General features: G+C 37.6%; 1 protein-coding gene and 2 long non-coding RNA genes across 3 annotated transcripts; 1 reads left to right on the plus strand and 2 right to left on the minus strand.

Annotated features, from left to right (window-relative positions):
- Nucleotides 1-3,044: 3,044 nt before the first annotated feature.
- Nucleotides 3,045-3,630, minus strand: LOC117317297. The gene is made up of 2 exons (XR_004530160.1): nt 3,530-3,630; nt 3,045-3,489 (listed from the first exon to the last, which is right to left on the minus strand). It is a non-coding gene; the product is annotated as an uncharacterized LOC117317297 (long non-coding RNA).
- Nucleotides 3,403-5,942, plus strand: LOC117317298. The gene is made up of 2 exons (XR_004530161.1): nt 3,403-3,484; nt 3,525-5,942. It is a non-coding gene; the product is annotated as an uncharacterized LOC117317298 (long non-coding RNA).
- A 343-nt stretch (nt 5,943-6,285) lies between these two features.
- LOC117317295 (polycystic kidney disease protein 1-like 3) lies at nt 6,286-11,980 on the minus strand. Its single transcript, XM_033872080.1, has 3 exons — nt 11,915-11,980; nt 10,240-11,547; nt 6,286-7,877 (listed from the first exon to the last, which is right to left on the minus strand). Exons 1-3 carry the CDS (start codon nt 11,949-11,951, stop codon nt 7,564-7,566), a joined length of 1,659 nt encoding a protein of 552 aa, XP_033727971.1. The 5' UTR covers nt 11,952-11,980; the 3' UTR covers nt 6,286-7,563.
- Nucleotides 11,981-12,489: the final 509 nt, after the last annotated feature.

Genomic DNA, 12,489 nt, shown 5'->3' on the forward strand with positions numbered 1-12,489 from the left:
CTTCCAATGATCCCTTTGCAAAGTATATCTAACCTGTCTATAACCCTGTCTATAACGACTGACTTTGAATTTTTCCCTTGAGAGTCTTTTTAGACAGGTTTGACTGGCCTGCTTTAAAAAAAATTGTTGTAACTTGTAAAAAAGAAAAATCTTAGTTTTATAACAAAATGGATAAACATATAACTTCACATTATTGAAAGAGCACAGAATATAGTTATTATGATCAGTCACAATAAAATGCCTTCAGAAACTTAATTTATGGTAATTATTTGATTGGAAGATTCCTGAACCCTGCACTTGTATATTCTATTTTGTGTGTATAATTCATTTTTTTCCTGCTGATTTGAAGCTTTACCAGTTCCTTTATTAAATAGAGTGCTGATTGTTTTCATGCTTGATTTTCATTGAAATCCATACCCTAGCATCTGTATATATAGTAAAATCTGACTTTACTGACCACCGACTTAAACGTCCTGTAATACCTAACCATATATATATCCACCCTAGCCTGAACGGCTTCATCCATTGTTATTTCCGACACCAACTTTAACAACTTTCTGTAATATCCACCCATATATATAGGGGCAGCAGTGGCCGAGTGGTTAAGGTGTCCCGACACTTTATCACTAGCTCTTCACCTCTGGGTTGCGAGTTCGAAACCTATGTGGGGCAGTTGCCAGGTACTGACTGTAGGCCGGTGGTTTTTCTCCGGGTACTCCAGCTTTCCTCCACCTCCAAAACCTGGCACATCCTTAAATGACCCTGGCTGTTAATAGGACGTTAAACAAAAACAAAACAAACAAACAAACCATCCATATATATCAACCCTGAACGGCCTCATCCATTGTTATTTCCGACACTGACTTTACCGACTACTCAACGTTTTATCCGACATATTGACGAGATCATAAACTGTGTCGGTAAATCAGATTTCACAATGTACATGACTAAAAAAGTTGCTATATGTATATGTTTACATGTTTTGAACACTTGTAATATATATTTTATGAGAGTAGTTAAATGTTTTTAGGAAACCAAAGGAATTATTATTGTTAAAGTTTGTTTTGTACATATATATCTGTGGTTGTTTTAATGAAGTTTTCAGTGACGTTTGACATCAGGGCCTGTTTATGAAGTGATACTTTAAACTGCAAGGTGCATGACAATTTTGGTTTAAAAATTCTATATATCTGGATACAGATATTCCTTTTCAAACAGATATCCATATTTTTCTTTCAGAGATATCTAGATTTAAAAGAGAGATATCTATGATAAGTAGATATTATCGGTGTATGAACACGGGGCCGCGGTGGCTGAGTGGTTAAGGTGTCCCTCCACCTCTGGGTTGCGAGTTCGAAACCTACGTGGGGCAGTTGCCAGGTACTGACCGTAGGCCGGTGGTTTTTCTCCGGGTACTCCGGCTTTCCTCCACCTCCAAAACATGGCACGTCCTTAAATGGCCCTGGCTGTTAATAGGACGTTAAACAAAAACAAACCAAACCAAGTGTATGAACACAATTAGGTGTATTTACAGCCTGAAGCAGCTGTTTAAATGGAACATTGTATATATAGACTTTTATGTATATTTACATTTGCATTTATCCTGCAACTGGCATCAGTATTGTCTGAATACACCCACTACATATGTTTTTGCTGTATTTGGCAGTGACTGAAAACAGCTGTATTCTTGAATCTTAACATGTGCGTCAATTTGACTGACCTACTTCCAAGTAAAAACAGTGTTTAAAAGGCGAACATATTTGGAACATTATTGATACTGTTTCACTTTAAAATGCTAATATTTGATGACTGTTGTAGGATGAATAGAAGACATGGTCAGTGTCTTAAAATATAAGCTGTATTTTTTACTTGAGACAGAAAGACAAACAGTTGCTATCCATGACTCGCCACTTTTGGCTTTCTTTATCCTTGCCAAATTACTGCTTATATTTTAGATACAGACCATGTATTCTCTATATGTATAACATACAGTTCATTTTGAGATACAAGACTTGATGTCTGTACATGAAGTACTGATCATTAATTATTAGGTTTCAAATTTAAACTCAGGTACATACAGTTACCATGTACATGGCAGTTCTCCAGAAGATTTAAATTGATTCTTTTATCAGATTCTTTTTTCTATTGCTTTGTAAGAGTTGCCTAGTTTTGTCTTGAATACTCTAAATTATTTCATGAGTTGAATTGATCGTGCAAAATTGTGTACCTACTACGGACAGCGACCTACAATTGTAGGTCAGTCTCTGTTATCGAGTTCCAATATTTTGTGCACACTAAAATTTTTGTGAAAAGTAATGTTTCCGTTATCAGTTTTCATGTTGTAAAATTCAGTGTTTAAGGTTTTGCTACAGTTGTGTTAATAGTTGCTCATGTGATGTATTAACACTATATAATGACCTAAAAAAAATTGTGAAATTTACGGAAAACACGTAGAAACATGTTAGTAATCTGTACAGTATACCTATTGGACACTTAGTTTACAAAATGTGTCTTAATAGCAAAAACAAAATTGATAACTTACAGGACTTTTGTAAAGATTGTAATCTATCCTTTATGAAATAGATAGAAACTGGAAGGTAGCATATATATATACATCCTTAATTACACAATTAAATGTTTTGTTAAAGAAAAAAATCTTTTGTCTATGTTAAATTTCATGTTTGTGCCATAGAAACTTATGTACATTGCCATTGTTTTGTGTTATATTATGACTTCAATGTCTCCAACTCAGATTTTTTATGTTAAAGCAATTCCTTAAGTTCAGGAACTTTGGTTATGAAACCAGGGTTTGATCACAATTATGAATATGACAAAATTACACTAATGCTTGTATAAATGTATTCACTAATTGGAATTTTCTATCACAATTTAACTTATCAAAAACATTTTTAGAAGCAAAATAATCAAAATATTGTTTAAACATAGGGTAGGACTTCATGTATCTTATCAATAAAAATGATTTTAAGACCTTTTTACATTGTAACTACTATATATAATCACTATGGGTTGGTAACACTGTATGATACATTGTAACTACTATATATAATCACTACGGGTTGGTAACACTGTATGATAACCAGTTACTGACAGGGTTTACTTGACTCCTGTGAACCAGAGATGTTAGCACATTCTGAATGAAAAGAATGAAGAATGAAAACTCTAATGTGGTACAGTGTTGCCATAGTCGGAATTCTTTTGACTAAAAGTGCCACTCAGCTGATGGTATGGTGAAGGATCTGCTGTTCATTCTCTGTTGACCTTTAACTTCTAGGAAGCTATAAGCAAAAGTTAATGCCAATATTTATCACCTGGGATAGAGTACAATTGAGATTACTCATACGAATGACCTTTACCTATCTCAAGGTCTCGCACACAACCTTTACTCATTAGCCGAAAGATCAAGAAACTTTGGATGATGGCATAGAACACAATATTTTTCTCATATACTCTATCAAATTTCAAGGTCACCTTGAGTAAATGGGTTAAAAACATCTAATTTCAAGGTCACCTTGAGTAAATGGGTTAAAAACCTGTAATAAACTTTTCAATAATTCTGGATTACCCATAGAATTGATATTAGGCCATGGATAAATAAATGATTAAAGTAAGACTTTTCTGTATATAAATTAAGTTTTTCAAGTTTCCTTACACCTAGGGTTTGTTTTTTGTTTGCTGGGTTTATCACTGTTTGAACAGTCAGGGTCATTTTGAGGCGGGGCCTCCTTGTAGTAGTTGGTGACTACATCACTGAACAACATACAGGAGGCCCATCGCATTTCATCCAGTGCAATTCGTATAAAATGTCTTGCCCAAGGACACAACAGACTGACCCCTTTCTGAGAAATGTAAACCAACTTGGGGCGGGAGTGTCGAACCAAGCACCTCGGACCTGCACCAGAGGTAACATGGCCGACACTTTAACCAATTGAGCTATCACGCCGGAATACTAAGTTGGCTATTCTTCATTACCATCTATGTGGGTGATTCGGGTCCTCTGGGCCTCTTGTTTAATCTTGCTATCGAGCCGGAATACTAAGTTGGCTATTCTTCATTACCATCTTTGTGGGTGATTCGGGTCCTCTGGGCCTCTTGTTTAATCTTGCTATCGAGCCGGAATACTAAGTTGGCTATTCTTCATTACCATCCATGTGGGTGATTCGGGTCCTCTGGGCCTCTTGTTTAATCTTGCTATCGAGCCGGAATACTAAGTTGGCTATTCTTCATTACCATCTATGTGGGTGATTCGGGTCCTCTGGGCCTCTTTGTTTAATCTTGCTATGGAGCCGGAATACTAAGTTGGCTATTCTTCATTACCATCCATGTGGGAGATTCGGGTCCTCTTGGCCTCTTGTTTAATCTTTATGTAGCTATGTGAAGTAGCAACTGAATTGGTTATTGTTGTGTGATGTGTAAGCCTAGTCTTTACTGAACTACACAGTTTATTAATGCTTTATTAGATATAAACGACATATTGGGTAGCCAGGGTTTGCATTTTAAAGGCAAAATTTCAAATCTGCCTCCCATTAAAGCGTGTACCTTATTTAACATTAACTCACAATGTAGGGAGAAAGGAGGCCAATTTGGTTGTAGCTTGTCTGAAAATATATCATTGTTTTACACTAATCTACCTTACAGGGTTTGTATGTTCATATTTCCATTACATATATTTGTTTTATGTATGTCGACTATTTGATGGTTACTTTTTTAATGATATTTTTATGCTTCACTAACAAGCAGACTGAGGGTGTATTGTAGGTATTGTGGCTATTCACAGGCGTCTACTTCTGGTTGGTATTAATAGAAATTATACAGAAAATGTCTGTAAAACATGAATTCCCCCACTACCACTTGACATCCCGAAACCCAGTTTGGTGAGATCGCATCAGCAGTTCCTGAGATTAGCTAGTTACATTGTACATTGCATGGAACCAGACAAGACAGGACAGACATAAGTAGCTGCTACATGCCCCCTTCAACCCCCCCCCCCATAACTGGAACTGATATTTTCCCCTATAGATAATCACCAGAAGCAGATGCCTGTGTTCTATTTAAAGATGGGTTCCATGCACTAAGTTTTCATAGTATGTTATTTCAGTGTGCCTGTGAAATTGTTACAGTATATTTTTCTAGTATTGAATATTTAAAATTTGAAACCAAGTGCAATAACTTTATAATGAAAGCTTTGGAGTTTCATACCTAGTTAGGCCTATCCTTGAAACCTAGTTAATTAGGCCCCAAAGTTTTAATGAGAATGAATGACAAATTGTAGTTTTAATGAAAATGCATGAATGACAAACTGGTAGTTTCCTTCCTAGTAAGGTCATATTTTTTTTATGAAAATTTGAAGAAATAATAGAATACAGATTCGACCAAAATTTTTATTAGTAAGCACATGACTACTAAACAAAATACAGCTTCACACAACATTGTAAATTAAATGATAAATACTGGGAAAAAAACTAGTTTTAGACTAAGTTGGGCCAAATATTTAATAATTAGATTGGAATAACACAATATTATTTCTGCATGATCAGTCATATCTCATATTCTAAAGATAAACCCTGAAATAACAAAATACATTTTCAGACTTGGGCTAAAAATTGGAATAAGAAGCGCTGGAAATAACAAAACATAGCTTCAGATTTGGGTCCCAAAATTGGAATGCTTAGGAATGATGAATATATTTTCAGACATAATATTTAATGACAATCCACAATTTTGAAAATTAGCTTGTTCTACACCACAAAGAAATCAATTGTCTTGTAATTGAAGAACAGTCGACCGGCAGATACATTTTTTTAAAGTTCATATTTATTGAGATTGTTTCACGATATTAGTGTGTAAGATAAAATGTCTCGATCATGCTCAAAAATATTGAAAATTCGATTGTAACCCATCTCTAAATAAACAGAATTACATGTGAATGTTTCTTATTAATTTTATTTATACGACTGAATATTTTGTTGACTGAGGAAATAAAAACAGAATTGATCAGAAATTGTATTGCTTCATTCCTGATGTTATTGTTATGCCGTTAACTGGACATACCGTAAGGTAATCTGATAGTCCTAACTGTATGTAGCACAGCACGATTACTTAAGGGCAAGTCCCAGGAAATCACTGAAACGAAAAATCAGTCGCAAGAAAAACAACAGAATACTGTCATTAAAATTAAACCGTAATTCAAACTCAAATTTGACAATCCAAGTGCAAAACACAAATAAGATATAGACATGCAGTTTTGTCTGGACACCATTGACAAATTTCAAGCTCATTTACTGACTATTTGCCATGTAGACCACCAATACTTAGTAAAAATAGAAAAGAAAAGATGCGAACGAGAGCGCGTGTTGTCTAAAACCTATTCTAGACCTAAAGTGAGTATTACACCAATGGAGATTATCGAAGGGAGAAAACTAGATAAGTCGCAAGTGTGACTACTGTAGTACAAGTTTAGGTACTGCAGGTGTATAATATCATAGTAAAGAATCGAGGAAGGATTTAAAAGTCTAAAAAGTACTAATTTGGAAAAACGTCCGTCTACAGACTGACAGACGTACTTCCTCTGGTCAATGACGTAATAACGACAGCAAGGACGTAACCAACCCCTTTTCAAGACACGCATATGAAATTTACTTAACAAGACTTGGGCTCAGTTTCAACATTCTTGAACTTGAATTTTTTCGTAATGATTCGTAACTAAGTATTTGTTTCCCCTTTTAACCCAATAAGGCTCTCTAGTAGACAATTCCAAGTTAAGGGATTTCTTAAGTTTAAAGAAAAAAAAGCTAGCCTCTAGTAGAAGTAGGGGCTAATATTTTTTTCTATTAATACTAACCAGAAGCAGACGCCTGTGATGAAATTGAGGACTGTACTTTACAAAGAACAACAACATGATATATAAATTTGCCATAAACTCGATTTTTGGTGTAGGTTTGTGTTTTCTTTCTTTTTGTCAATCAGAGGAAAATATTTACCTGGCTATTTTTTCGAATCTATTATTCTTATTATACAGAAATTTAATTAACGCATATATTTTATTTGCTTGATATAAATCGACACCAGATTATGGCATATGAAAAAAAAACTCAAGTGATAAAATTGATGAATTGGTTTATAAATCTGGTGCCAGATAAATTATTTATCAATCAATACCGAAAAATATTGGTAAAATAATGGCCGGACGTAATATCGGACGCTCTTTACAGAGAAACCATTCACTTCGAGGCAAACAAGAGAAGTTTGATAATCAGTTCATGACGACAACACACTTTTTTTTCAAATATGGCTCGGCTTTACCATTCCTTCACATAAGGGAAAATACACAGGCGTCTGCTTCCGGTTAGTATTAACCCTTTCACCCCTACTGACCATATTGGACTTCAAATGATGATTGTATGAACGAATCCACTTAAGTTTCTTAGGATTGAAAGAGTTAATAGAATCAACACAAGAAGCAGACGCCTGTAGAATGTACATAGAAATTTAAAAAAAAAATAGCCTTGGCTTGTGACTTGATAAACTGTTCATCGTTTTATCATCTCACCGTTTCGACGTGACAAAAAATATGACATCCATGGACACGATGGCCAAGACAGTCCCAATAATGGCGACCACTCCAAGACAGCCAATGCTAGTCGCAGACGCCCTCATATCCATAGCGCTCACCTTTGTAATCCGGTATGACGTCGGAGATGTCTTGTTGACAGCCAATTGAGACCTCAATTTATTCAACATTTCAAGAAGTTCCTTTATTTTAGCCGTGTCTCCGGGATCCAAAGAGTCCATAGCGTTCCCCCAAATAAGCACGCTATTCGTGCAATTACAACATCTGGTTTTGTCAGTAGTTGGTAAATCTATAGCGAAATAAAAAAAAAAAATTTTTTAAAAAAAATGGTATTATTAATGTGTGCAGTAGTTTGTTGTAATATAACAAGTCTACTAGGTATTGTTACAGAAATACGTGTCCCCTAGCAGCCCCGCTAAAAATGGCAACAGTGGCCTTGACCTTGAGCCAAAAACCCTGTAACTCGAACAATCCCTCCAGGAATGAAGCGACTAGAGCGCTGAAAAACGTCTATTGCGTTACTACTGACGGAAACGTATACACGTAGTTCCACAACCACAAATACTTCTGTATCACTACTTAGTTATAAAGGAACAGTGATTGGTTGTATAGCTATTTGATCACAATGTGTCAATTTTCACATCGTAACTTCGTTGCGTCACCAAATTGAGGTAGGTAGTTAAAAAATTGCATTCACTCTGATAAAATAAAAACAAAATGAGTGGGGGCTCACATACTCCCAACCCCTCATCAATAAAATAATTCTGTCCAGGGGCTCGCATAGATATACTCCCAACCACGCATCAATAAAATAAACCTGTCCAGGGGCTCGCATAGATATACTCCCAACCACTCACCAATAAAATAAACCTGTCTAGGGACTCGCATAGATATACTCCCAACCACTCATCAATAAAATAAATCTGTCTAGGGACTCGCATAGATATACTCCCAACCACGCATCAATAAAATAAACCTGTCCAGGGACTCGCATAGATATACTCCCAACCACGCATTAATAAAATTAACCTGTCCAGGGACTCGCATAGATATACTCCCAACCACTCATCAATAAAATAAACCTGTCCAGGGACTCGCATAGATATACTCCCAACCACTCACCAATAAAATAAATCTGTCCAGGGACTCGCATAGATATACTCCCAACCACTCATCAATAAAATAAACCTGTCCAGGGGCTCGCATAGATATACTCCCAACCACTCACCAATAAAATAAATCTGTCCAGGGACTCGCATAGATATACTCCCAACCACTCATCAATAAAATAAATCTGTCCAGGGACTCGCATAGATATACTCCCAACCACTCATCAATAAAATAAACATGTCCAGGGGCTCGCATAGATATACTCCCAACCACTCACCAATAAAATAAACCTGTCCAGGGGCTCGCATAGATATACTCCCAACCACTCACCAATAAAATAAACTTGTCCAGGGACTCACATAGATATACTCCCAACCACTCACCAATAAAATAAATCTGTCCAGGGACTCGCATAGATATACTCCCAACCACTCACCAATAAAATAAACCTGTCCAGGGACTCGCATAGATATACTCCCAACCACTCACCAATAAAATAAACCTGTCCAGGGGCTCGCATAGATATACTCCCAACCACTCACCAATAAAATAAACCTGTCCAGGGGCTCACATAGATATACTCCCAACCACGCATCAATAAAATTAACCTGTCCAGGGGCTCGCATAGATATACTCCCAACCACGCATCAATAAAATAAACCTGTCCAGGGGCTCGCATAGATATACTCCCAACCACTCACCAATAAAATAAACCTGTCCAGGGGCTCGCATAGATATACTCCCATCCACTCACCAATAAAATAAACCTGTCCAGGGACTCACATAGATATACTCCCATCCACTCACCAATAAAATAAACCTGTCCAGGGACTCGCATAGATATACTCCCAACCACTCATCAATATTTTAAATCTGTAGGAGTTCTAGAGATATCTTGTATACATTTTTTTCTTCTATTTTTAAAGTGGTCACGTGCGATCTTTGACCTTTAACCTTGACCGATAGCCATCGAAATCAAAATAAAGTGCAGACCTACACGATAAAATATCGGGATGCAACACTACGATATGTTCTGAAGTTTAAGCATGTAATTCCTTTTGAAAACGTTTAAAATTGTCTGGATGCGACTATTGGCATTTCCTTATAATTTTCGGATATTAAATGATATGCTGTTTTTAACTATCATTTTAAAATGAAATATGATAATGAAGTTTCCTATAAAACAATGATTGTATATCCTAATGAATTAAAAACGAATCACAGTTAACATGATCTCTGGATTTCGTACTTGTACATATATTTTGTGTACGGGTTATTTATTTGTTTGTTTGTTTTTGGTTTTCTTTCTTCATTATGTCGGGTGGCACAGCCGTAACACACCCGTCTTTCACCTAGTCGGCCGGGATTCGCTTCCCGATCGGACGTGAAAAAGTTTAGAGGTCACCTGCCCGACCACGTGGATTTCCCCCGGGGTACTCTAAATCGAAAATGAAGAATTTTAAACATACAATGTTTCGGTCAGTGATGTAGATAAATATTTATCATCGCTGTCATTGTGGATTTTATGAGATAAGGTTTACCTGGTGTACTAATGATGTTGTCCGTGGTCACATCCGGGGATTTTGTAGTGATGGTGTTGTCTGTGGTCACTTCCGGGGATTTTGTAGTAACCGTGTTGTCCGTGGTCACATCCGGGGATTTTGTAGTGACGGTGTTGTCCGTGGTCACATCCGGGGATTTTGTAGTGATGGTGTTGTCTGTGGTCACTTCCGGGGATTTTGTAGTAACCGTGTTGTCCGTGGTCACATCCGGGGATTTTGTAGTGACGGTGTTGTCCGTGGTCATATCCGGGGATTTTGTAATGACCTTGTTGTCTGTGGTAACATCCGGGGATTTTGTAGTGATGGCGTTGTCTGTGGTCACATCCAGGGATTTTGTAGTGACCGTGTTGTCTGTGGTCACATCCGGGGATTTTGTAGTGATGGTGTTGTCAGTGGTCACATCCGGGGATTTTGTAGTGATGGTGTTGTCTGTGGTCACATCCGGGGATTTTGTAGTGTTAGTGTTGTCTGTGGTCACATCCGGGGATTTTGTAGTGACCGTGTTGTCTGTGGTCACATCCGGGGATTTTGTAGTGATGGTGTTGTCAGTGGTCACATCCGGGGATTTTGTAGTGATGGTGTTGTCTGTGGTCACATCGGGGGATTTTGTAGTGACGGTGTTGTCCGTGGTCACATCCGGGGATTTTGTAGTGACCGTGTTGTCTGTGGTCATATCCGGGGATTTTGTAGTAATGGTGTTGTTTGTTGTCACATCCGGGGATTTTGTAGTGATGGTGTTGTCTGTGGTCACATCGGGGGATTTTGTAGTGACAGTGTTGTCCGTGGTCACATCCGGGGATTTTGTAGTGACATTGTTGTCTGTGGTAACATCCGGGGATTTTGTAGTGATGGTGTTGTCTGTTGTCACATCCGGGGATTTTGTAGTGATGGTGTTGTCTGTGGTCACATCAGGGGATTTTGTAGTGACCTTGTTGTCTATGGTAACATCCGGGGATTTTGTAGTGATGGTGTTGTCAGTGGTCATATCCGGGGATTTTGTAGTGATGGTGTTGTCTGTTGTCACATCCGGGTATTTTGTAGTGATGGTGTTGTCCGTGGTCACATCCGGGGATTTTGTAGTGATGGTGTTGTCAGTGGTCACATCCGGGGATTTTGTAGTGACGGTGTTGTCTGTAGTCACATCCGGGGATTTTGTAGTGATGGTGTTGTCTGTTGTCACATCCGGGGATTTTGTAGTGATGGTGTTGTCTGTGGTCACATCCGGGGAGGGCGTTGTTGCGGTAATTCCTGATATCACTTCCGGAGAACAAGCAGTTGGGGCGCTGCCTGTAAAGACATCAGGGGAATTTATATATCTCATGCCGTCCAGTGATGTGTTTGTGGTCACACCATGTGAAGTTGCAGAATGGCAAATCTTTTATACTATGTATATTGTACGGATACATTCTGCATCTATTATGATGATAAATTGATAACGAGAAAGTTGTATGACATACAATTGATCGGTTTATTAATGTGTATAGCAGTCATTTTCGCCATTATACAATGTTGAATAAAATATAAATACGTATATAGTCATTCTCATTGAGTTACCCTGTTTTTGATAGGACTGCGGAAATCATGATTCACGATACCCTGTACAAAATGAATGAATAAAAAAACTGTACATAATTGATGACGTTGTTATACTCACCGTAACATCCCCGTATAACTAGAAAGTCGGCAGACATGTACGGCGGACCAACTGTCAAATACAAACATAAACAAGTCTATAGAATGTATCGAAGATGGCTCTAGCCAATGGTTAGTTTCGTACACGATAATTCATACGACGCCATCTTCGCTTACCTAATGTTGTTTTTTGGTGACCAGGAAAAAAACTCTTCCCTAGCGAAATGCTATAATCATTACAGTATCCACTATCATGATACAACATTGGATTTATCAGTTAGTATCTGCATTTATGCATTTATCAACATTATACTGTTAAAACATCTTGGGCAACTCTGTCAAGACTCGGGTTTATTTGTCCAAGAGAGGGTTTTTACATTGTAAGAAGTTTTTACTCCAATTGGAGATGGCAGAGGGGAAGCTGACATGGACAGAGATCTAAGGTTTCAGTGTTGTATCTTATGGATGCGCTTCCAACATCGACAGATATCCTTAATGTCACCAATATGAGCGGCCCGAAAGACTGGAACATATGAAATCTCCATGCGATGTAGCACTGGCACAGGGCCGATACAGGTGGATACATGATCAGGTGCT

This window comes from Pecten maximus, chromosome 19 (assembly GCF_902652985.1).
Source record: "Pecten maximus chromosome 19, xPecMax1.1, whole genome shotgun sequence".
Lineage (NCBI taxonomy): Eukaryota > Metazoa > Mollusca > Bivalvia > Pectinida > Pectinidae > Pecten > Pecten maximus.